The sequence below is a fragment of the Solanum tuberosum genome, unplaced genomic scaffold (assembly GCF_000226075.1).
Source record: "Solanum tuberosum cultivar DM 1-3 516 R44 unplaced genomic scaffold, SolTub_3.0 scf00324, whole genome shotgun sequence".
Classification (NCBI taxonomy): domain Eukaryota; kingdom Viridiplantae; phylum Streptophyta; class Magnoliopsida; order Solanales; family Solanaceae; genus Solanum; species Solanum tuberosum.
The window spans coordinates 205,089-226,826 of NW_006239247.1; the positions used below are offsets into that span (position 1 = coordinate 205,089).

The 21,738-nt window shown below is 32.1% G+C and overlaps 1 protein-coding gene and 3 long non-coding RNA genes across 9 annotated transcripts; all 4 read right to left on the reverse strand.

Annotated features, from left to right (window-relative positions):
* Positions 1-1,490: 1,490 nt before the first annotated feature.
* LOC102578489 (uncharacterized) lies at positions 1,491-6,995 on the reverse strand. Of its 2 annotated transcripts, XR_001475169.1 has the most exons (7): positions 6,758-6,995; positions 5,468-5,947; positions 4,948-5,036; positions 4,365-4,464; positions 2,784-3,011; positions 2,440-2,522; positions 1,491-1,845 (listed from the first exon to the last, which is right to left on the reverse strand). XR_001475169.1 is itself a non-coding variant. In XM_006360426.2 (6 exons), the coding sequence occupies exons 1-5, from the start codon at positions 6,896-6,898 to the stop codon at positions 2,811-2,813; spliced, it is 1,011 nt and encodes a 336-aa protein (XP_006360488.1). In that variant the 5' UTR covers positions 6,899-6,995; the 3' UTR covers positions 1,491-1,845; positions 2,784-2,810. The 2 variants fall into 2 exon arrangements, 1 of the variants encoding a protein (XP_006360488.1); XM_006360426.2 differs by lacking the exon at positions 2,440-2,522.
* Positions 6,996-10,175: 3,180 nt separating this feature from the next.
* On the reverse strand, positions 10,176-11,467 carry LOC102580807 (uncharacterized). Its single transcript, XR_368350.2, has 2 exons — positions 11,385-11,467; positions 10,176-10,441 (listed from the first exon to the last, which is right to left on the reverse strand). It is a non-coding gene; the product is annotated as an uncharacterized lncRNA (long non-coding RNA).
* Positions 11,468-11,490: 23 nt separating this feature from the next.
* On the reverse strand, positions 11,491-17,610 carry LOC107063241 (uncharacterized). Of its 5 annotated transcripts, none has more exons than XR_001475166.1 (5): positions 17,510-17,610; positions 16,223-16,292; positions 14,835-15,021; positions 13,360-13,442; positions 11,491-11,628 (listed from the first exon to the last, which is right to left on the reverse strand). It is a non-coding gene; the product is annotated as an uncharacterized lncRNA (long non-coding RNA). The 5 variants fall into 5 exon arrangements; XR_001475165.1 differs by having other exon boundaries at positions 13,360-13,437; positions 16,223-16,308; XR_001475163.1 differs by having other exon boundaries at positions 16,223-16,308.
* A 582-nt stretch (positions 17,611-18,192) lies between these two features.
* LOC102581014 (uncharacterized) lies at positions 18,193-19,617 on the reverse strand. Its single transcript, XR_368351.2, has 3 exons — positions 19,388-19,617; positions 19,107-19,166; positions 18,193-18,288 (listed from the first exon to the last, which is right to left on the reverse strand). It is a non-coding gene; the product is annotated as an uncharacterized lncRNA (long non-coding RNA).
* Between the last annotated feature and the right edge of the window lie 2,121 nt (positions 19,618-21,738).

Consider the following 21,738-nt stretch of genomic DNA (forward strand, 5'->3'; position numbering starts at 1 on the left):
AAAAATGAAGAGAACATATGTCAACTATAGACAACTTATTGATTCTCTGACCTTCTATTGAATATCACCTGTTACACCAACTCAGTCACTTTTATAGGTTCCTCCTCTTCTTAAATATCGTACACACTTCTTTTTATGTTAAAATATGACTAAAAATAATTTAAAACTAAAACGACAGTTAAAATTAATGGTACGGAGGAGTAACAACTTTATATTAAAATTAAAAATTAATGTACGACTTGAGAAGTCTTGGTCTTTTCATTTCACGAGATTCTTGTTAATAATGTTCACGAGGTCTCCCTCTTCTATAACTTTAAAATACAAGAAATATCTAACCAAATTATAGATATATGAGAAATGAAAATTATTGCATCGTAACCTAGTTTAAGAAATCGTTAATGTTAAAAGACTAAAATCTCAAATTCATAACACCATTCTCTCAGTAGATTGAGCCTCCTTCAATGGATTGATCTAACCATGATGCTCGTGGATAGCTTATGGCCAATCGTATTTCATTCAACTTTACTAAGGAAATAAATTTTAAAAACCATACTACCCCTAACTAGTCATTATTGCTACAATTATTTTAGTTGAAAGTTGGTTAGAGATTGCAAAATATGATAATATTGTTATTTAAAATAATACATAGGAAAAATATGAAGAACGTAAAGAATTTAAATGATAAAACTCAAAAAATCTTAAGAATATAAATATGTATCTTCAAGACATGTGAACAATATTTGTGAAAAAATGAGAATAATTCATTTGTCTGTAAATTGTAATCCATTAGTCTGATCAATTTATATTCACACTTTCTTATTTCTGTATGTTCTAAAAATAATATCGGATTTACATTTATTCTCATTTTAATCTTAATAAAAGAAGTTATCACCTCGTAAATATCTAAAACTTATTTTATATTATTAAAAATAAATTGATTTCGTGTGACTTTTGGGTGCACTTTGGAGTGCTTCATGCCACAACAAATAGTAACACATTTATCCACATATTGTCACAAGATTCATTTGCATCAAACTTTTTTTTTTAATATAGTCAAAATAAAATACTCAAAATATTAAAGTTTAACTTATTAAAACAAAAGGTAGTACTAGTACTTTTGGCAATTCGTTTTTCCTTATGGTCTGGAATGAAAATGAAATTCAATTGCCAAGAAGATATCTGTACACCTCGACCCGTTCCATGGGATACCTGTCATCTCCCACTAGCAACAGGTACCAAGTGACACTGTCGATCGAGGCTAGGACAAAATCACCTTGTATTTTTATCTCCGCTGAGTTTTGATTAAGTCTAACTTCCTAAACTCCTTGAGCCTGAAGTTTGATCCCGAGTCTGCTAAACTTTTTAAATTTCGATGCTACACGAAAACGCTTGAAGATTAACAAGAAATGATTTATAACGTAAAACATTGTCCATGGAAAACATTTACGTTCCCCCATGAACAAGCTCGAGCAAATAGACGAAAAAAGAGATGATATAAGAAACTAACAAATGATTTCAAATAGTAAAATGGTTATATGCATCTCTTGCAATTCTCCAGTTAGGCTATTCCCAGAACACAACACACCATTGTTACAATTGACTTCCGCTCCAAACACAACATTAAGAACCTTCCATCTAAGATATCTCGAATACATCTACTCTATAACAAAGAATTTTGCAGACGAATGTGAAAAGAAGCAGCACCGTGATGTGGAAGAAGTTTACTATTATAGAACTTCCTTCTATCAAGTTAAATGACACCAGAGGATCTGTAACGATGATGAGTTTGAACTACTTCCGCAAGAAGCTGTGTAATCAACTGCAAGGACAACATGCCCCGTTTGTCTGTGGAAAGAAGTGGGGAGGCAAATATTAGACTATATGAATGAGAAGTTGAACATAAAAAGGAGCACATTCGTCAAAAGTATGGAAAATTTACTCGTAACTCACTCGTAACTCAAAGTACTTTAAAAGCTAACAAGAAAGATCTAATATAGACAACTGGTCAATACCTACAACTACTGTTTTTGTCGATCCATCAGCATATTTATGTTCTGCTTGCATAGCACGATCGTAAAATAGATTACACTAGTCTATATAGCTGCTTCCACCTTGAACTAGACTATTTTTGGGGCAAAGGAGCTGCTATATTGTGAAGCCAAAAGATCAGTACTGCTTGTCTGCTTGACTAGTGGCGAGTGCAGGAGCTGCTATATTTTAACCATCTCTCTTTTAATTTCCTTTTCCCCTTGCATTTGTCCTTTCCTTATTAATTTTAATCCCATTTATCTTACCAGTTATCCTCTGTTAAGGTTCAAATATAACTCGTAGTGAACCAATATCACAACTCACAAACCATTCATTAAGACAACTACAACAAAAACAAAAACATACCCAGTACAGTCCCACATGTGGGATCTGAGGAGGGGATTTACAGACCTTATCCCTACCTTGGGGGTAGAGAAGTTGTTTCCGATGTACCCTCGGTCATTAAGACAGATAGCTTAGGTAATTAGGCAGATCTGGGAACAATATAGAGCAAACTCAATTTTTCAAAAGTTATGTTAAGTTAGATGGGCATAGAGGACTATAAAGTTGCTACAATCCAAATTCTCATTAAGTTAGAAATTATAAGTAGATAACTTCTTGCACATAAAGATCACGGTAAAAAGAGTCTTTGCAAAATTAAACAAACCAAAACGACAACTTATATCTTAACTGACTAATGTATTCCACTCTAAAATGTGAAGTGCAGAATTTACGTTTCAGAGATAAAGACATACCTTTGACAACTTAGAAGCACAAATATCTCAAGCCATGTTATGACCATTTACTGGATCATCAAGCGGTATTCTACAGATTGATTCTCCAACACTCTTCTTCATAAGAAAATTGGATGAAGAATTTGAGCAATCACTGAAAGCCAGTATTTGTGGCTTTCCAGAAATAGATTTTGCAATGGATTCAACCGCATCAACATAACCTGTCTCAGTAAGAGGTCCATCGATGACCTGAAATCCAAAGACTACCATGAGTAATCTCCGAATGGGAACACGTAATGCTAGTGACGTAAATGCCATATATACATCTTGATATCCATCTCAGAGATCATGAATATAACCTCCAAACACCAGTCTGACTGGACCATATAATCAAATAAGAGAATACATGATAGTGGCATAACTGCCAAAAGTATAACATCCTAAATCTCTCTACAAGAGATAACAATGAATAATCTCAATTACAAGGCAAGATTCAACTTTTTTTTAAAATCAGTATACAAGGCAGGACCCAAATTCTCTGTCCACAATTAGAAAAGGGAAAAATCAAGCGAAAATGTTGAAAACCCTGAATGGATCATAACAAGAAAACGTCAAAGTTTAACAGAAAGAGGAAACCAGAGTAATGCCAACCATAGAATTGGAAATAAACCAAACGAGAGAGGAGAGAGAGACCTACAGAAATTTTTTGTTTTTCGATATTTTATCATGTAGGGGACTGGAAAGGAGAAGAGGAATTGTGGGAGTCAAATCTATGCCTATCGTTTGGAGACTGCCACCATAATACTAGCCTTTAACCTGGATAGTCCTCGAGGGATATTAAGTTCCCAATGAAGAGCCTGTTTGGTTTGGATGTAAATTTGATTCTGATTATTGAAACAAGTGATTGTAGAATGACTAATTTAATATCAATTACTTTCACCTAAAAATTATGTGGTTAACTGAAAATGTAACTTAAATGGAATCAGGCAGGCTCACCAAATCAAAGAGGCCCTTAAATCTGGTTGGTGTTGTTTAGAAAAACTTTCAAAACCTTCATTTTCTCCATGCACTAAAAATGGAAAATATGTATTGTATGCTTATATTAGTTTCCTTTACTCGTTTTCCGCAGAGCAATACATAATTTGAGTGCCAGTTTGTCTCGCTATTTACAGGGAAAACCTTATCCAAATTCTGCTTTCTATCTAGATCCGTTCTATTTTAGCTATATGCCAGTTTGTGGTTCTTGCACAAGGTGTTCACTTACCTGTTCTTATTTCAATTTGTTTCTGCAATTCCTTTTGCTTTCTTGAAGCTTACCCCATTGTGAGAATAAATTGTTTCTCTTTTTTCCCCTTACAGAGAAGACAATAAGAAAATTGCTAGGCACTCAAACTAACTTTTGCCAAAATAACAAAACAATTTTTTTTAAATTAGAAATTGTGTGGAAATGGAAAAAAGAGAAGTTCTTGTGTTAACTAGAGAGCACAGTAAACCAGTTTCCACCTTTCACTCCTATTACCTAAATACGAAAACAGTGATAGAAGGACAAAAGATCCAAGATAAAATCAATACATAAGTAAAATGCAAAATAATCAAAATTACCAGGAAAGAAACATCAGAAGCTTTAATGGCACCATGTGAGAGGAGTTCTTGAAGTCTTTCAGGAGTAGAAATAAGAAACTCGGGCTCACAGTTCTTCAGGCTGTCAACAAAAAGTGTAATCATATAAAAACAGGGAAGATAGTGAATTTCTTCAAAAGAAAACAGAAGGCTGGAAAGCACACAAGTACAAAACTCAGCATGTGTAAAAGCAAATGGGAATAAAAAAGTAGTAAGCAGTAGTTACTAATTGCAACTAGAGCCAATACAATAAGGAAAAGAAATTTAGAAACCAAGGTAGGTTACTTTTACAGATCAAGCAAGTAGAAACACATAGCCACATGTAAAGTCACCCAACCAGAAGTTGTTGCAATGAGGGCTAATGGCACATGCACACAATTATTTATCGACCATAATAATAACTACATCTTATTATTAACAGAACAAATCATATGCTAATCAGGGGAAAGTTGGCAATAAGTCAAGATTCTGAAAAAAATATTTTTCATCTTTCAAGCAATAGACAAATAAATCAACCTTGAGGACTAATAGCCTCAACTATATAGAAGTTACAGGGAAATCATACCCCTGAATTTGGTGGTCTATAGAAGCACCAGGATGCAGACTCACTGTATGTATTCCAAGAGCTTTCAGAGGCTTGCATATTTTCCGCACCTAAGGAACGATTGAAATGTCTATTAAGATACCACAAGGCATAGAAGGATACATGTAGATATCCATATAAATTTTCACACATGAACTTACAGCTTAGTGAACATCTACCTAAATTATAATGTAAGCACAGGAAGAATACATGCATGGAGAAGGATAAACTGCTCTGGATAATAAATCTTAATCATTTTACTAAAAGAAGTAGGAGATGCATAAAGAAATTCTGTACAACACAAGATTTTCTAAGGACCTTTTATCCAAAAATCAAGACTTTCTGCTGAAATACTTGCTATCAAAAGTCCAACTAGCTTAAGAAAATAGCTACGTAGTATTTAGCAACCATACCATTAGAAATCAATACAACTTTCACAATGTTGTGTTGAACATATAACAAACAATGGAAGCAAAGAAAATTTGGAGAATATTGCACCAACCTTGACAGCTTTCTCTTGGGAGGGAACAAGGAATAAAAGGAAGGGGTTGCTAATTGATAGACCTTCTTTCTCCTTTCTTGATATGGCATCAGCAGTTGTTGCTGCAACCCAAGCAATTTGCTCAGTTGTAGCATGGGCTTGATTTGTACCAATTATATCTTTGCCACTGGTAAAATATTTCCAGAATTCAATTCCCCATGTATGGACGAAGAAAGGCTTTTCCTCTCCACCATTGAAGGCTCCATCCTGCTGAAGGCCATCCTGAATGGTTTTCAAACAGAGAATTAAGAACTTAGATGGAGCATGCATGTGGAACTCTTCCTTTAATTTGTCAGAATTTTGTGGTAAACTAGTCTTCTTAATAGGGTTCTTGCCCTTCTTCGACAGGTTCTGCTTCTTCTTCTTTTTCGTCACAAGATCAACTTTCCCATGCCTCTCATTGAATGGATCCTCAGGTGTAGGCAAACTATAGCACATTCCCTGTCGATGGAAAGGTAAGAAAAAACAGCAAAATTAACACAACATAAATTAGCACCATTGGGCTGGTTGTGACAAATTAAAATAGGAATCATATATTTATAAATGTGTAGATCCATTCCAGTACCACTTAATCTAAGTCCAGAATTTTCCTCTTGGCAGTTTCACATGACGAAAAAGAAGTGCAAAACTTCGATTGTAACTGGCATGAACATACATGAATGAAAGAGACATGGAGTATTCAATAATCAAACAAATGCAGATACACCACCAACAAGATCACACTAAGTAAATGAATTCCAAGACATTTCTCAATTCCTAACCAATCAAGAAAACAATTCTTTAGAACTTTCTTCCTCAAAGTCCTCACATTTAACAGCTTCACAAAAAGAACTACTCAAGACACTAATTTTGCACACAAATAAAGAATACCCAACTCCTTAAAACTCCATTTGAATATACCAAATAAAAATCTTCCTCTTTCATCCTCAAAGTCCACTCTTTTATCATTAACAGCTTCACAAAAAAGCTACTCAAAACACTACTTTTGCATACAAATAAAGAAAACCCAGCTCCTCAAAACACCATTACAACACTACAAAACCTTAATCTTCCTCTTTCTTCCTCAAATCCCTCTCTTTTCGCATCAACAGCTTTACAAAAGAACTCCTCAAAACACACAACTTCCATAATCTTTTCTCGACACCCATTTGTCAATACAACATTCCCAGATACTTAACGAAATATCACATTAAAAATCAACAAACCCAACACCCAAATGGACAAAGTGAGTTCATATAACATGAAATTTACCTCACACATACGGCGTTTGCCGGAGAGTCGACGTTTCTTAGCAGCAATAATTCCGGCGATACGATTAGAGACCTTGTCATCTTGCTTCTTTCTAGTCTTCTTATTCTTCCTTCTCTGAATGGAATCATCGCTTTTCCCCATAGCTTGCTCTGGCTGCTGCTGTTGTTCAAGTGAGAGAGGCGGTTTTTGCAGTTTTGTGTAGTGGCGCTTTTCTCTTTGGTGATTTATGGGTAGGTTTGATAATAAATCAACAAATCGTGGGTGTAACTGTAATTAAGCAAGCACCATCAAAATAAATACTCCCTCCCTTCCATATTAACTTAAGTTTTAATTCATTTTTTATTTTTCAAATTAACTTAAGTTTTCAATCTTCCAGACTATTTTTAAAATATTCTTTCAATTTTACCCTCAAGTTAGTATTGAAATTAGTTATTAGAATTAATGTTTTGTTATTTTTGACAATAATTAATAAAGGTAAAAATGGAAAATTATGTTTAATTTATGTCCTAACCTACTTTTTTTAAAGGACGTGAAACACTTCAAAGCTTAAATTAATATGGAATGGAGGGAGTACTATTATTAGTAGAAGAAAAAAAGATTAATTTGGAATTATTTTATTTGCACATAGAAAAGGAAGTTAATATTCATGTACAATTTTATTTTCAATCAGTATATATATCATCTACGGTACTATATCCTCAAATATGAAATTCCAGTGGTATGTTTGAATAGTTTTGATATACTACCAAAAGAGTTGTTCTTTCCTTAACTAGGAGGTTTTACTCGGCGCGAATCCAGAATAGTTGGACTTCAATGTGGGTATCGATCTCCGAGTAAAAAATAAAATAAAATAAAATAAAATTTTATATTATATTTTTTTAATCTTGGTATTCGATTTGTAGTTTAAATAATTTTATATTTTATTATAGATTTTAATTTAAGTTCGTTAGTATTATAAGCAGAATATTTTTTTTATTGATTTATTATAAGTTCTAATGTTATTATTTCATGATTGTTGTTTTAATATACACAGATTAAGTAGGCGTTTGACCATGCAATACCATATCATGATCGTGAGATGGAATCAGCGTTTGGACATGCGATTTCTCACTGATTTCATCTCATGATTTCATATCATGAGATGGAATCCCATATTCTTCAAAAATCATGATTTGGGAATTTCATATCATGATTTGAGATTTTTTAAATACAAAAATTGACCCAGAAATTTATATTTTGTTAGAACAACACCACATTTTTATCTACGGACCATTTATTGTATATGTAAATAAAATTTATAACCACATCATTACTTTTTAAAATTTATTATTCTCACAAACATAAAATTTATTATTACTTTAAATTTGGTGAATATAAATGATAAAGTAGGAATTAATTTGGTGAATATAAATAAGAACAGAGGGAGTAATACTTTTTTTATTTTTCATAATAAAAAAAACTTCTCTTTCAGCTACATATGAAAATGTTTAAAGCAATTCAATATGAAACTGATGTATGTTTGATAATCACTACTTCCAATATGTTTGAGTTAAGCACGAAATTAATGCACGAACCATTATGATATTGACACAACATTGTCATAGCTTGTACAATATTACATAATTATTTGGAGAATATCAAAGGAGTGATGAAATTTGTATGGTCTATGAGCATGAAAATATAGTTGCGAATGATATTGACCAACAAATAGCTCAAAGTAACAATGTTGGTTTGTCTTCTCGGTCATAAGATCGAGAAATGCAAGTTCAACGTGTGGAGATTGTCCGTACTATGTAGGTGACTTTATTAAAGACTAGTACACTACAATTTATGTTCAATTTTTTGATTGAATTTAAGTTTGATGAATTAAAGTTAGATGAAAGAATTACTTAAGTGGAGAACAAATAGTTTTGTAATAATTTATTATGCGATTTTATATATAAAATATTTCATGATAAGATTGAATAAACAATTGAGGCATTTTAAAATAGTTTTACAACTTATGAAATTCTTATGTTTATAAGAAAATATACAACACAAAAATTACATATCGCATGTCCAAACAAAACTTCAATTTCATCTCATGATTTCATATTATGATATTATATCATGATTCCATCTCGTATGGCCAAACGGGCCCTAAGTAAAAATATATGTACGTGTGTGCATATGCTTGTATATTTAAATATCACTTTTCTCTTATTTTCTATTGCTTATATAGATACTAGATCGATATGACCCGTGCTGAAGTTGGTGCATATTTGAAATTTTTATTCAAAAAGATGAAATAATGCAAAGAAAATTCAAATTATTGGATAAACTCAGCCATACATGTATAAGAAGCAGTTATGTTTGATCAAATATACTATGATATGAGAAGCTAAGAGAATAGTAATTTTCCAACTCAATTAGATGAACTATGGCAGGAAATGATCAAACTTAAAAGTGTAAATTTTCTGAATATGCTTAGAAAGAAAAACGTTTGCTGCCAAAATATTCAGGAACAAGTCACCAAATAAAAAAGTACTAAAGTCCCATCCAAATATGAAATATAAGTTCTCCATAAATAAATAAAAAAGGTGAAGAAAATTGAAGTCTTTAGATTTAGATTAATAAAAGAACAATCTAACATCAACAATACTCGTGGTTTCTATTTCCTCACCAATCGTGAAACATAGAAGAAACAATCTAACATCAATGATACTCGTGGTTTCTATTTCCTCATCATGGTTGCTACAGTGAATCTTCTCAATGATTTTAGCATTATCATTAGCACTTACAACTTTCACTCCCTTGTAGTTCTCTTCATTAAATATGCACATAGAAGAATCAGAAAGAAATGTACAAAATTTTTAGAAGCAACATTAAAAAAGCCACTGGGATGTGCGAACCTCGACAGTCCAACTATTGTTAACTTTCACTTTCATACTCAGCTCCAAGATCTAAGTGTCTTGCGCACCAAACTTGTATTCTTGGAAGTACCATGTATTTAAGAAATATTGTTATGAAATAAACTATGACATCTTATTTCCTCAATTAAGTAGATATCCAAGGCAAAGGTTTAATTAGCAACTAATACCACATTAAAGAGAACAAAAATGATCTTCTCCATGAAATTATTGTTACAGCAGATAGAGGAAGCAATTTTAGTCTCAAGTCCATGTCATATGATGGGCAAATTAACTTGCAACACTCTTATCTCCTTTTCATCTTGAAAGTAATCAAATTTGTGCCAAAGGTGGTTTCATTATTGATCGACTCTCTGAATATAGAAACTGAAGTACATTTGTAAAGGGAATGATTCTTTATTTAGGATCTGCACAATGTGATATCAAACAAACACTACCATACAAAGTATTAAATAGTACCAAAGCTAATACATGCACTATTTTCTCTAATACCTTTTACCAAACAATCCTTAAATATCATCTCTATTTATTTAGCCATCAATATGCTCAATAGATACTTCAATCTATAATATGTGCAGAATACCTAAATACATTGTCTATTAGAACTATTCATATTTAAATACTTTTAGAGAAAGTATAACCAAAACAAATATTTGTATCGAAGGAGACATCACAAGTACACCTAAATTCATTGTTCCAGCTGACAAGGAGTTATAGTCCCAAGCCCAACCTTTTCCATTTCAAACAAACAATATATGGAGAGGGTTCAGGGTACCTTCAAAAAGCAAGTGAATCACATTCAACTAAATAAACTGAAATTAGCAAGTCATAAAGCAGAAATTAGAGTGATTTCACCTATTGCACAAATATTCCTTATTTCAGGAAAAAAATTAACAAATGAATAGTCTCGAGTCTCAATTTCAACGTTTAAGATCAATAATGGAGACAATGAAGAGATTCTATCTTGGTATGATCATAACACAAAGTTAAAGGGAACTAAGATAATGATACATTCATTATATAAGGCTAGGCACCATTCACTGTTTCTAGTTGTTAGCCTTAGGCTGGGATTTTGCACCAGAACCAATATGTTTTTCAAGTTGCACTGATTTAAGAGACTGTGGAAACGTTTAGTAATCTAATTAACTACACTTAGTTCCGTATTTTTCTTGGTGAAAGCATATGCTATAGAAAGACAAATCACATTAAATGAGTGAAAAGCAAGAGTTTGAAATCAAGAGAAGAAAATGATATAATTAGAACACATATGACAGAATGAAGGATCTTAGAATTACAATTGAATGAAACTTCCCTTGTTTTCCAGATTTCATTTTTGTATGTTCTTAAATATCACTCTAATGTTGTGAATCTTAAAGGAGAATTGTACTCAAAAGATCTCTATGGTTAGTTATTCATCATTTTCACAATGGAAAGATAAAAACCTGCCATCATAAACAAAGTTCAACATTTACATCAATTATCTAATTTTATTGATTTCTAAGTATCATCATACAAACTTACCTTTACATGTACCAAAATAAGAACTTAAACAGTTTAATCTTTCAAACATATTAATCCACGGGCAAACTAAGAAAATATAAATGTAACAAAAACACTGAATAATCATAGAAAAATAAAGGTCATATTAATACAAAAGTTCAGAAAATAAAAACAAAAGAGATTTATATGGCAGTAACTAACTTCTTATATCCAATTACCTCAGACAAAAATTCTTTTTTTATACTGACGGAAGTGTTTCTCTGTAATTCACCAGAAAACATAATTTGGTATTCTGATTTTTAATTTTTTTTTTTATACTGACGGAAGTGTTTCTCTGTAATTCACCGGAAAACATAATTTGGTATTCTGATTTTGATTTTTGAGCCCCCAATTACACTCCAATAGTCTCTTGCAAGGAACCACTCACCTTCAAGATACTTTCTCCAACTTGCATGAAAATTTCTAAACAAAAAATACATTAAAAGTAAATTAAAACAGTACCTCAAGGGAAAAAACAAATAAACCCAAAAACTTGAAGGAAAAGGCCAGAAATGTATGATCTGAACAAAAATTATCTCCAAAGTTGTCAAATGTGAAATTTCACCACCTCAAATCATCCTTCTCGACACACTCCTGAACCTGAATCATGGAGAATGAGAGAGAGACAGAGATTGGGACAGCATAAGAATAGAAACATTGCAAATATTTTTTGCCGATCAATAATGAGTGTGCTTCTCTATCTACCCTTCACTTAAATACCCAGCTTTTATTCACATTAGGGTCTAAAGTCATGACACGCACTTAACTCACACATTACATATGTTGCGCTCTTTTGCAACTACACCAAAGTGTTAGGGGTAACTTCGAGACATGAACTGAGCCAATAAAAATAGAAACAAAGAATTAACTAAAAAAAATAGGACAAACTTGATTTGTTTGCTTGGGAATACACAGACATAATACAATGCAACAGCCACTTCAAATGCAAAACCCATAGAATATAACTTTTTATTACTCTATAGATAAAATGATCACATGAGGCCATAAAAAATAGCTCTTGTGCTGTAAATTGAAGGGCAAAGTGAACTTTCTAAGCCCTCCCATTACAGTACCAAAGGCAAAGGGTATAATATCCATGTTTCCACAAGAAAAACGATCAAACTTTCACCCGTCTAGCTCTAGGCCATCTCATAGCACACAACTACATGTTAATCTAGAACAACAATGTCATGTCATCTTATACAAAACAATATTACATTCGCTACACATAACTATATGTCCATTCATTGCCGAAGAGATCTCATATTCCCATCTTGATTAAAAGCAAACTAAGGTCCAGTTGCAAAATATTTCTTGAATTTATAATTCAACTACTACGTATTACACCCCAGTCTTCTCACAAGCAAGTTCAAGGTTAACTACATAGATGCTCACTGGCCATATTGCTCCATTTAAGCATGTCTGCTACTTGAACTTACAAATTAAACCACATCAGAACAGGTTTAGAAATTAAGTTGCGTGTCACCCAAACCACAAAAACACGTTTCAAACTCACTTAGCATGAAAATGCCTCTGGTAAAAAACTGGACTTCACTAAAATTTCAGTTCAAACTTCAAATAATATCCAAGTTTTGTAGCATCTCTAATAGGAACTTCAAACAAGTTTTCATTGTGGCATGGAAGCAAATTTAAATTGCCATCTAAAATGGACCGTACAGTATCAGCATAAAGCATGTTGATGCACCAAGTTTTTTTTTTTTTTATCAAACAACCTAAGCAATGTGTGCATTTCGAAAATGATCAAACAGCGATCAATTTAACTCTTAATTGGACAAACAATCTAGTCCAAAGCGGACAAAAGATTGGCACATGATATAAAGAACTAAAATGAATAACATAAATAATACTATAATATAAATAACTCATGAGCGAGTTTCCAAAAGAGGCTTAAGCTCAAATAAAACATATTTTCACAAATATATAAATGCAAACAATTCAAAGCAAAGTACATTATAAAGAGGAATGACAAAATATACGAATAATAAGAAGCATAAATTCATATATAGCCAAAATTGGATACCAAAATTGGAATTCGGTGCGATTAGAACAAAATCAAAACTCAAATGTTAATGAAATTTTCAAACTAAAACTTAAACAACATAAGCTTAAAGAATACGATAAGCAAAGATATACCGTTGAGAACTGCAGAATGTGCTTCTACTTCAATCTCTATCTCATCTTTCGGCGCTTCCTCTTCAACCTCAGCATACACTTTTCTTGCGCCGTAAGGAAAAAAAAATACTAAACAAAATGACGAAATTGACCATAAAAGACTTACGGAATGGGTGAAAATGGACAAATACGGTGCTACAAAATTCATGTTATCTTAGCTCTCACTCTGAATTGGTGATGATCGGGAATTATTTCTAATCCTCCAAAAAATTACCATAGAGATCAATTATTTTTGCTTACCTGATAAAATATGGTACACTTTTTTTAATGAAGAATAAAGTAGTACATGTGTGAGTAATGATAATAGAGTAGTAAATGTGTTTCTAAGGAAATAATCTTGTACCAATTTACCCCCAAATCCATCAACTTTAAGAACAATTTGATTTGTTTTCGATACATTTACAAAGTACCATGCATGTTTATCCCTTTTTTGTAATTTCTCTATTGCAATTTGAAGAATGTATCAGAAAATTAGGATAAAATCATCTGCATGCATATGGAATAAGTGGAAACCCACCCAAAAAAACTTAATAGTACAAATAAATTAACAGATATCCAAAAGACAAAGCAATATATATATACCTTGAAGATGGTGGCATATTATTCAAGAATGATACTAATTTTGATTGAAACTTGCGGCTGTAGCTTGAAGATGGTGGCATATTATTCAAGAATGATACCAATTTTGATTGAAACTCGCGGCTGTAGCTTGAAGATGGTGGCATATTATTCAAGAATGATACCAATTTTGATTGAAACTCGCGGCTGTAGCTTGAAGATGGTGGCATATTATTCAAGAATGATACCAATTTTGATTGAAACTCGCGGCTGTAGCTTGAAGATGGTGGCATATTATTCAAGAATGATACCAATTTTGATTGAAACTCGCGGCTGTAGCTTGAAGATGGTGGCATATTATTCAAGAATGATACCAATTTTGATTGAAACTCGCGGCTGTAGCTTGAAGATGGTGGCATATTATTCAAGAATGATACCAATTTTGATTGAAACTCGCGGCTGTAGCTTGAAGATGGTGGCATATTATTCAAGAATGATACCAATTTTGATTGAAACTCGCGGCTGTAGCTTGAAGATGGTGGCATATTATTCAAGAATGATACCAATTTTGATTGAAACTCGCGGCTGTAGCTTGAAGATGGTGGCATATTATTCAAGAATGATACCAATTTTGATTGAAACTCGCGGCTGTAGCTTGAAGATGGTGGCATATTATTCAAGAATGATACCAATTTTGATTGAAACTCGCGGCTGTAGCTTGAAGATGGTGGCATATTATTCAAGAATGATACCAATTTTGATTGAAACTCGCGGCTGTAGCTTGAAGATGGTGGCATATTATTCAAGAATGATACCAATTTTGATTGAAACTCGCGGCTGTAGCTTGAAGATGGTGGCATATTATTCAAGAATGATACCAATTTTGATTGAAACTCGCGGCTGTCTTTGACCAACGGAGACTCCACGATGACCGTTTTTTAGCGGCGCTTTGGTGTCCCAGTTTATCGATTAAATTTTGAACACCAACCTTATTATTCTATTTTGACCAGAGCCGTGAAAGACGAAACAATGTTGTGGACATTACTGTCTCTTCCAATGTGAAGACTGAAAGAAGGAAGAAATGGGTATGAAAGATAGTAGAAATTAATTAAGCAGCGAAGGTGGAATCCACATGTCACTGAAAGAGGAGAGGGTTTGATTATGGGTAGTGCACACGTGTAAACAATAGTCCAAGTAAAAGTACCACTCACATTATATTTTGTACAATTTGTAGTGCTGAGCACGGGTCCAACATTTAACATTTTAATGTGATGGATGCTTTGTAACACAGGGTAAAGTTGAAAAGGAAAACATAAAGCCACCACTACTACACTAATGTAAAAGTACATTGAATAAGTACTTAAGTTAGAATGTCTTCGTAGGTAATAATAGGCATTCCACATATCCAAAACAAAATTACATAAGTAGTACCTATTAAAATTGAACTTATCCAATCAGATTCAACAGAAATACTTCCACTGTTCCATATCTTAAACGAAAAGTGGAAATTGATAAATGAAAGTAGCACTCACAATTGCAGCAAAACTACAAAGGCAAACACCTTTTGCTCATATAAATTCGATTTTGATTTGGTAATAATTGGATCTTCTCTAACGAAAAAACATGAAACTAAAGTGAGGTGACGCAATCACTCTCAAAAGGAAACATAGAGATGTCCATTGTTCTTGAATTTCTCATCTGGTGTCTAATATCTAGTGAAGTGACAGATGTCGAGAAGAGTCGGTTGCATTCTCTGTCCTAGTTAATAAATTCAATTTGTCGTAATGTGATAAATGAATCATATATCATGACTTGATAATAACACAACAGAGGAATTCCTATAAAAGCAAAGCTAAGAGAAACAATCAATATAAGTTACAAAATCATAAAACATTACACATATCATGTATCATATTATTAATTTTTGCTTCCGTCATCTCATAATCATTCATGTACTATTATTTCTTACCCTATCACCAACCTATAACGTATAAACTTCAGAAGTGTAACTTTGACTCTTTGGTCCTAGAACATATAAACTACACAAATAGCTATGTTCTATACAAAGAGCACAAAATAAGCACCAAACAAAATGAAAATCGTAAAGTATACTCATGGCAGAACTTCTTATTGTAGCTTAAAAGGAGTTGAATTAGGTTAACTATAGTATAGGTTGCATGTAAATTAGCACATGAAATGGAGGAGCCGAAATATAACATAAGTAAGTTGTTTCATCACTCCTACAGAACTCAAGTATCAAACTTACCAGTAAAGAGTGTAGCAATCAAACTGCTCTCTTTTCATGTGCCTTAGGTGACATCACCAGTTATAATGTACTGTATTGTTGAGAAGCTAAAAAGATTTTGAGATATTGCTAGAAAAAAATACTCTCAAATGAAGATTGAATATAACTTTATAAAAATTTCATCATGTTGTTAAAACATCGGTTAGGCTAGATAAAAATATTTGTCTATTTAAAAGACATGTAACTTGTAGCTAATATATTGTTAGAAACATGTGATAAAAGGTATCCTATTTGAGAAGAGATAGGGAGAAACATACATCAAATAATCGAAGGAATCCAAGGCGATTTATGTTGGCATTGCCAAAGAAAGCTTCAAACGAAATATTATAAATGTCTTAGAAAACACAAATGTATCGGGGAGATTCTTAAGAAAACTAAGCTCATACTGCAGAGGTGTTTTCATCAGCATGTTCTTTCCTCTATGTTATTGCTACATTTTTCACATCAACTCCACGAAAATTCAAATGACCTTAAATGCAATTATGGATGAATGATTTTGTAGAAATAAAAGCAGAGCATATCATATCACCTGTCAATGTGAAAATACTGAATCAAGATGAATAAAAAGCAGATTAAAATGTAAGCTTTGTATCACCATAGAATACAAAAATGACCAACTATATCCAATTATGTCTTTCTAGTTTCTATTCTAGGGAACATGAACCTAACGTGGAAACTTGAGGGTAGAACTTCCACAGAGGACAAACAACATGGAAGCCCACTCACCGATCTTACACAACAATTCCGGACTTAAATAATAGTAAATTTTTGACCTTTTCTTCCCTTATTTATTTTTTTAACAATTGGAACATTTCAAGAGTTAATTGAATCAGTTAGAAAAGTTGCCAAGAGTATGCTTAAAGATTCAAGCTTTTCAAAGAGTTATATTTTTTTCCTCTTTTTGTGTTACCACGTCTCTATATATTAGAAATAAGATGTCAAATTTTATCACAATAATTTCTTCCTCTTCCATAAAAAGCACTCAGATATCCAATGTAAAATTTTTTCACAATAATTTCTTCCTCTTCCATAAAAAGCACTCAGATATCCAAAAAATATTATCTCGACTATCATCATCATCATTTTATAAATTCTTTTGTTCAATCTGTAAGCCTATTGGTAACAAAATAACTAAAGTTACGATTCCTCTCTAAATTAGAGTAACTTTATGAAATCTCCCTTATGCTTCATGCCTCTTTACCATCAAATAAATAACATAACAGTTATTAATACATAAGTGATACTTACAAAGAAGAATTGCTCCATCCGGTAGAATTTATTTGTCTTACTTTCCTTTTAGTCCCAAAAAGAATGTCTCTTTCCTTTTTTAAGCAACTCTTCAATTTCAATTTTTTACATGAAATGTTTAAAAACACAAGATTAGATGACATTTTGGTCCATTTGACATAACTTTTAATTTAAGACCACAAGACTCAAAATTCTTTTATATTTTTTAAACTTCATGTCAAGTCAAAATAGGACAAACAAATTGAAACAGGGGGAGTATTATATAAACAGCGAGACAGAAAACGTGAGCTATTGTTACAAGTAAATAGATGTATTTTCAGCTAAGACAAACACTATTGAATACCTTGTAATAGCGAATCAACTGTGACCTTTTAAGTTAGAATATATGGTATCTAATATACTGTTTCGATCATCCCTATTATCAACATTAATTATAGTTTTTGTGTTTAAAACAAATTACCAACTTGTTCAGGTAATTGTTTAAGACTTTTAAGATGATTGAAGTGTATATTCATTGTTGTAAATTACTATCTAGCGATTACATTAGTGAAATTAGAGAGACCAATTAAAAGTCTTAGGGCTCTCAAGCCATAAACTACCATCAGATATCCGTCAACAGGATATTTGACACTTTGAAAAAGTGAGAAAAACAGGGAGAAGTCATGAAGATAGTTCAGAAACTAACCCAAACAGTGGGAACCAAACTTTTTAGCAAAAAGGATAGAACCTGTGACCTTCCTTCAAGGCATGCAACACTCTCAATTTTTTTGTCAACATTCCTGTTGCAAGTAGTTCTCAATTTGTTAAAGTAATAGTCACAATTTTTTTTTTCTAAAAGTCACATTATATTCTACTTTTTTGCTGGACACAAAGTCAAGACAAACAATATCAAACTGTAGTTGAACTACATTCATACAAAGTATACACATCTCAAGTGAACTTTTTGGACATAACCATAAATAACACACATATTGCTCTCTAATCTTGTCCAATAAAACTAAGTAATGTAACATTCAGATTGATGATTGGTAGAGGAGTATGTTACAGTAAACCTGATGAGAAAAAGAAGAAAATTTGAAATAGTGTAGTGCTTTGTCATACTATCGAACACCTTAGGTGCATCAACATTTAAAAAAGGAGCAGCCAAAATGTTCACCATTAGAGACATGCTCCATTAGTGAGTTTATACATTTTTGAGAACATCGAAAATTAATTGAGATGTATACAAACTTACAACAGAGGAAGAAGCAACCCAATTTTTTTTTTGGGTTATTATAAACAATGAGAGTACAGTCTCACCAATACAAAGAGCTAAGATAAACACCAAGATAGAGAAATGTAGTAACTTCTAAAATGTTTGATACAGAAAAAAACCTGATGAAATTGAGAGCCACAAAAGCAAAAAAGATTGTAATAGAATTATGGATAGTACACATAATTTGATTATGGACAGAGTCGGATATGAGCAAGTATAATGTTATGCTAAGGAAAAAGTAAAACAAACTCTTACAATCAAATTACAGAAGATGAAACACAGTTTAAGAGTGTAATTTGTTTTCCAATATTGAAATCGTAGACCAAGAAATCAGCAACTTACCCTATGAGAAATGGAGAAATTGGGAAGATATTTTGAATATGAAGTTCCTACGCTTCATCCCTGCAAAATACGAAGGATCAAAACAACATCAAATTAAATCTAAATTCAGTGCATGAAACATAACTACAACACAGAAACCGAATAGATCAACAAATTGAATGAAAAATCAAACCATTCGAATAATAAGTGGACAAAATAAGACCTAAAATCAAAACGAAAAATAAAATCAAAGTACCACTTAAATTTTCGAGACAAAACTTATGAGGATAGTGGAAAAAAACCTAAACATCAACGATTGAAAGAAGAAGGTGGAAGAATGACTAAAGTTTCACCGGACATCCAAGGCCTTCTGTGAAGATGAAGATGCACAATTAGGTCCGTCAGTACAAAGTACTTTTTTATTAATAAATGGGATGGAAAAGATGACCAGAATTCAGTACACGTGATTTGCTTACAAAAGTACACGTATTAGCAGATGGGTCCAATGTAAATGAAAAATGAGGTGATAACAGTTGTATCCCACATTAGCTAGTAAAAAGACAAAAACACATGTCTAGAAAAGGTGCATACACGTCGTGACGTGATTGTGGGAAATTGCTAGTACAAGTACTATTTCCTTGGGTACAATAACATGATGCACTGTTCGTCCTTTAGAAGTGTCATTTCTAAATAAGGGTAATAATAATAATAAATGAGTTTTGCTTGTCGTTAATGAAATAACTTTTAAATTATAATTTAAAATTCATTTACTGTATAAATAAATAATATCTTAGGAATTATTATAAAATATATCATTCCCTTTGTTTTAATTGATTTATGTGATTTTGACTTGGTAGCAAGTTTTTAAAAATGGAGAAAACTTTTGAATCTTATAGTATTAAACTAAAGATACATAGTTGGGTACAAAATCTCAATACCACTTGTATTTTGTTCTTTATTGGAGATAAAAAGTAAATTAAAGGGGAATAACATTATGAAATAAGACTCCCATAAATATACTTTTGGTCTAAATTATTAACTGCAGTGATATTTTTGGACTTAATTATTAACTTGGGACAATTTTATTCAATTCCACATAATTTAAGACGTTTTTTACCCTTTATTGTTGCTTAAATAATGAAAAATTTGGAAACAATAGACTTACAGGCAATAAGGATTGCATAGATGTATGACTAATGTTTTACTCACTAAAGATGTCTCGAACTAGGTGATTAGACAAGACATAACTCTATAACTTATCGAAGACATAACTTCTTTTGTCTCGAAGTAGGTGATTAGACAAAACATAACTCTATAACTTATCGAAGACATAACTTCAAATAGAAAAATATGACGGTCGAGAATAAGGATAGAAAGTTAGTAACTAATCATCTTATTCCCTTATCAGTATTATTGCTATCAATCTTCTATGATCATTCCAATTTCATTGGACGTATTACCAAAACATGTGTATAATCATATCATCTAAAAATATAAGTTGTTAAAAGGACACTATTATTTACTCAACAAGTTGAGCTAAAATAGATTCAAACGGAAAAACTAACATTACCAGAAAGTATAAAAACTTTTCGACAATGCTACCAACACAACTAAAAACACCATTTGATAACTTAAAAACTCACACTAAAATTAGGATATTGCCCGGAAACTCTTATAATAAACACCATTTCCTACACTTCTGCGTCTTGAAAATATGTACGAAATACTGATAAATGACAAGAAAAATACACAACAAATATCGTCTATAAGGTAATATTAGTGAGATACGACTAATTGCGTGATTGAACCTCATCAAATTGAAATAAATATATACATTATTACATTTAACTTGAAAATTTTATCATTGACCATCTCCATAGCTTAGCGTGAGTGAATAAGAGATATATATGATGATCCACATTGAACATTCACAAAAGAATCTGCAATATTATTTTGTGCAAGGCAAATTATTCAAATTTTCGCTTAAAAAGCAATACTATTATAAGATATATTTTCTTAATTGTAATCGCACGTGTCGAAAAACTAATTACAAAATAAGCACGGACCGAAAACATACATAGAGAAGGATAAACGACTGTTCTGCATAACAAATCTTAACACAAGATTTTCTAAGGACCTTTTATCCAAAAATCAAGACTTTGAGCTGAAATACTTGCTATCAAAAGTCCACCTAGCTTAAGAAAATAGTTAGGTAGTATTTAGCAACCATACCATTAGAAATCAATACAACTTTCAGAATGTTGTGTTGAACATTTACAAACAAAGGAAGCAAAGAAAATTTGGATAATATTGCACCAACCTTGACAGCTTGAACGGATCCTCAGGATAGGTAAGAAAAAACAGCAAACTTAACACTACATAAATTAGAACCATAAGGCCGGTTGCGACCACGTATACAATAATATACATATATAGTCCGGCATTTGACTCTTGGCAGTTTCACATTATGAAAAAGAAGTGCAAAACTTTGATGGTAACTGAATATGAATTTACATGAATGAAAGAGATTAGGAGTATTCAAAACACACTAGCTAAAAGGTATCGTAAAAAAAAGGAACAATTGCTAAGTTTCTCTATAATGAAGTCCTGGAATTCATATGAACTTAGCTAAAGTCATTTGTTTTCAATATAT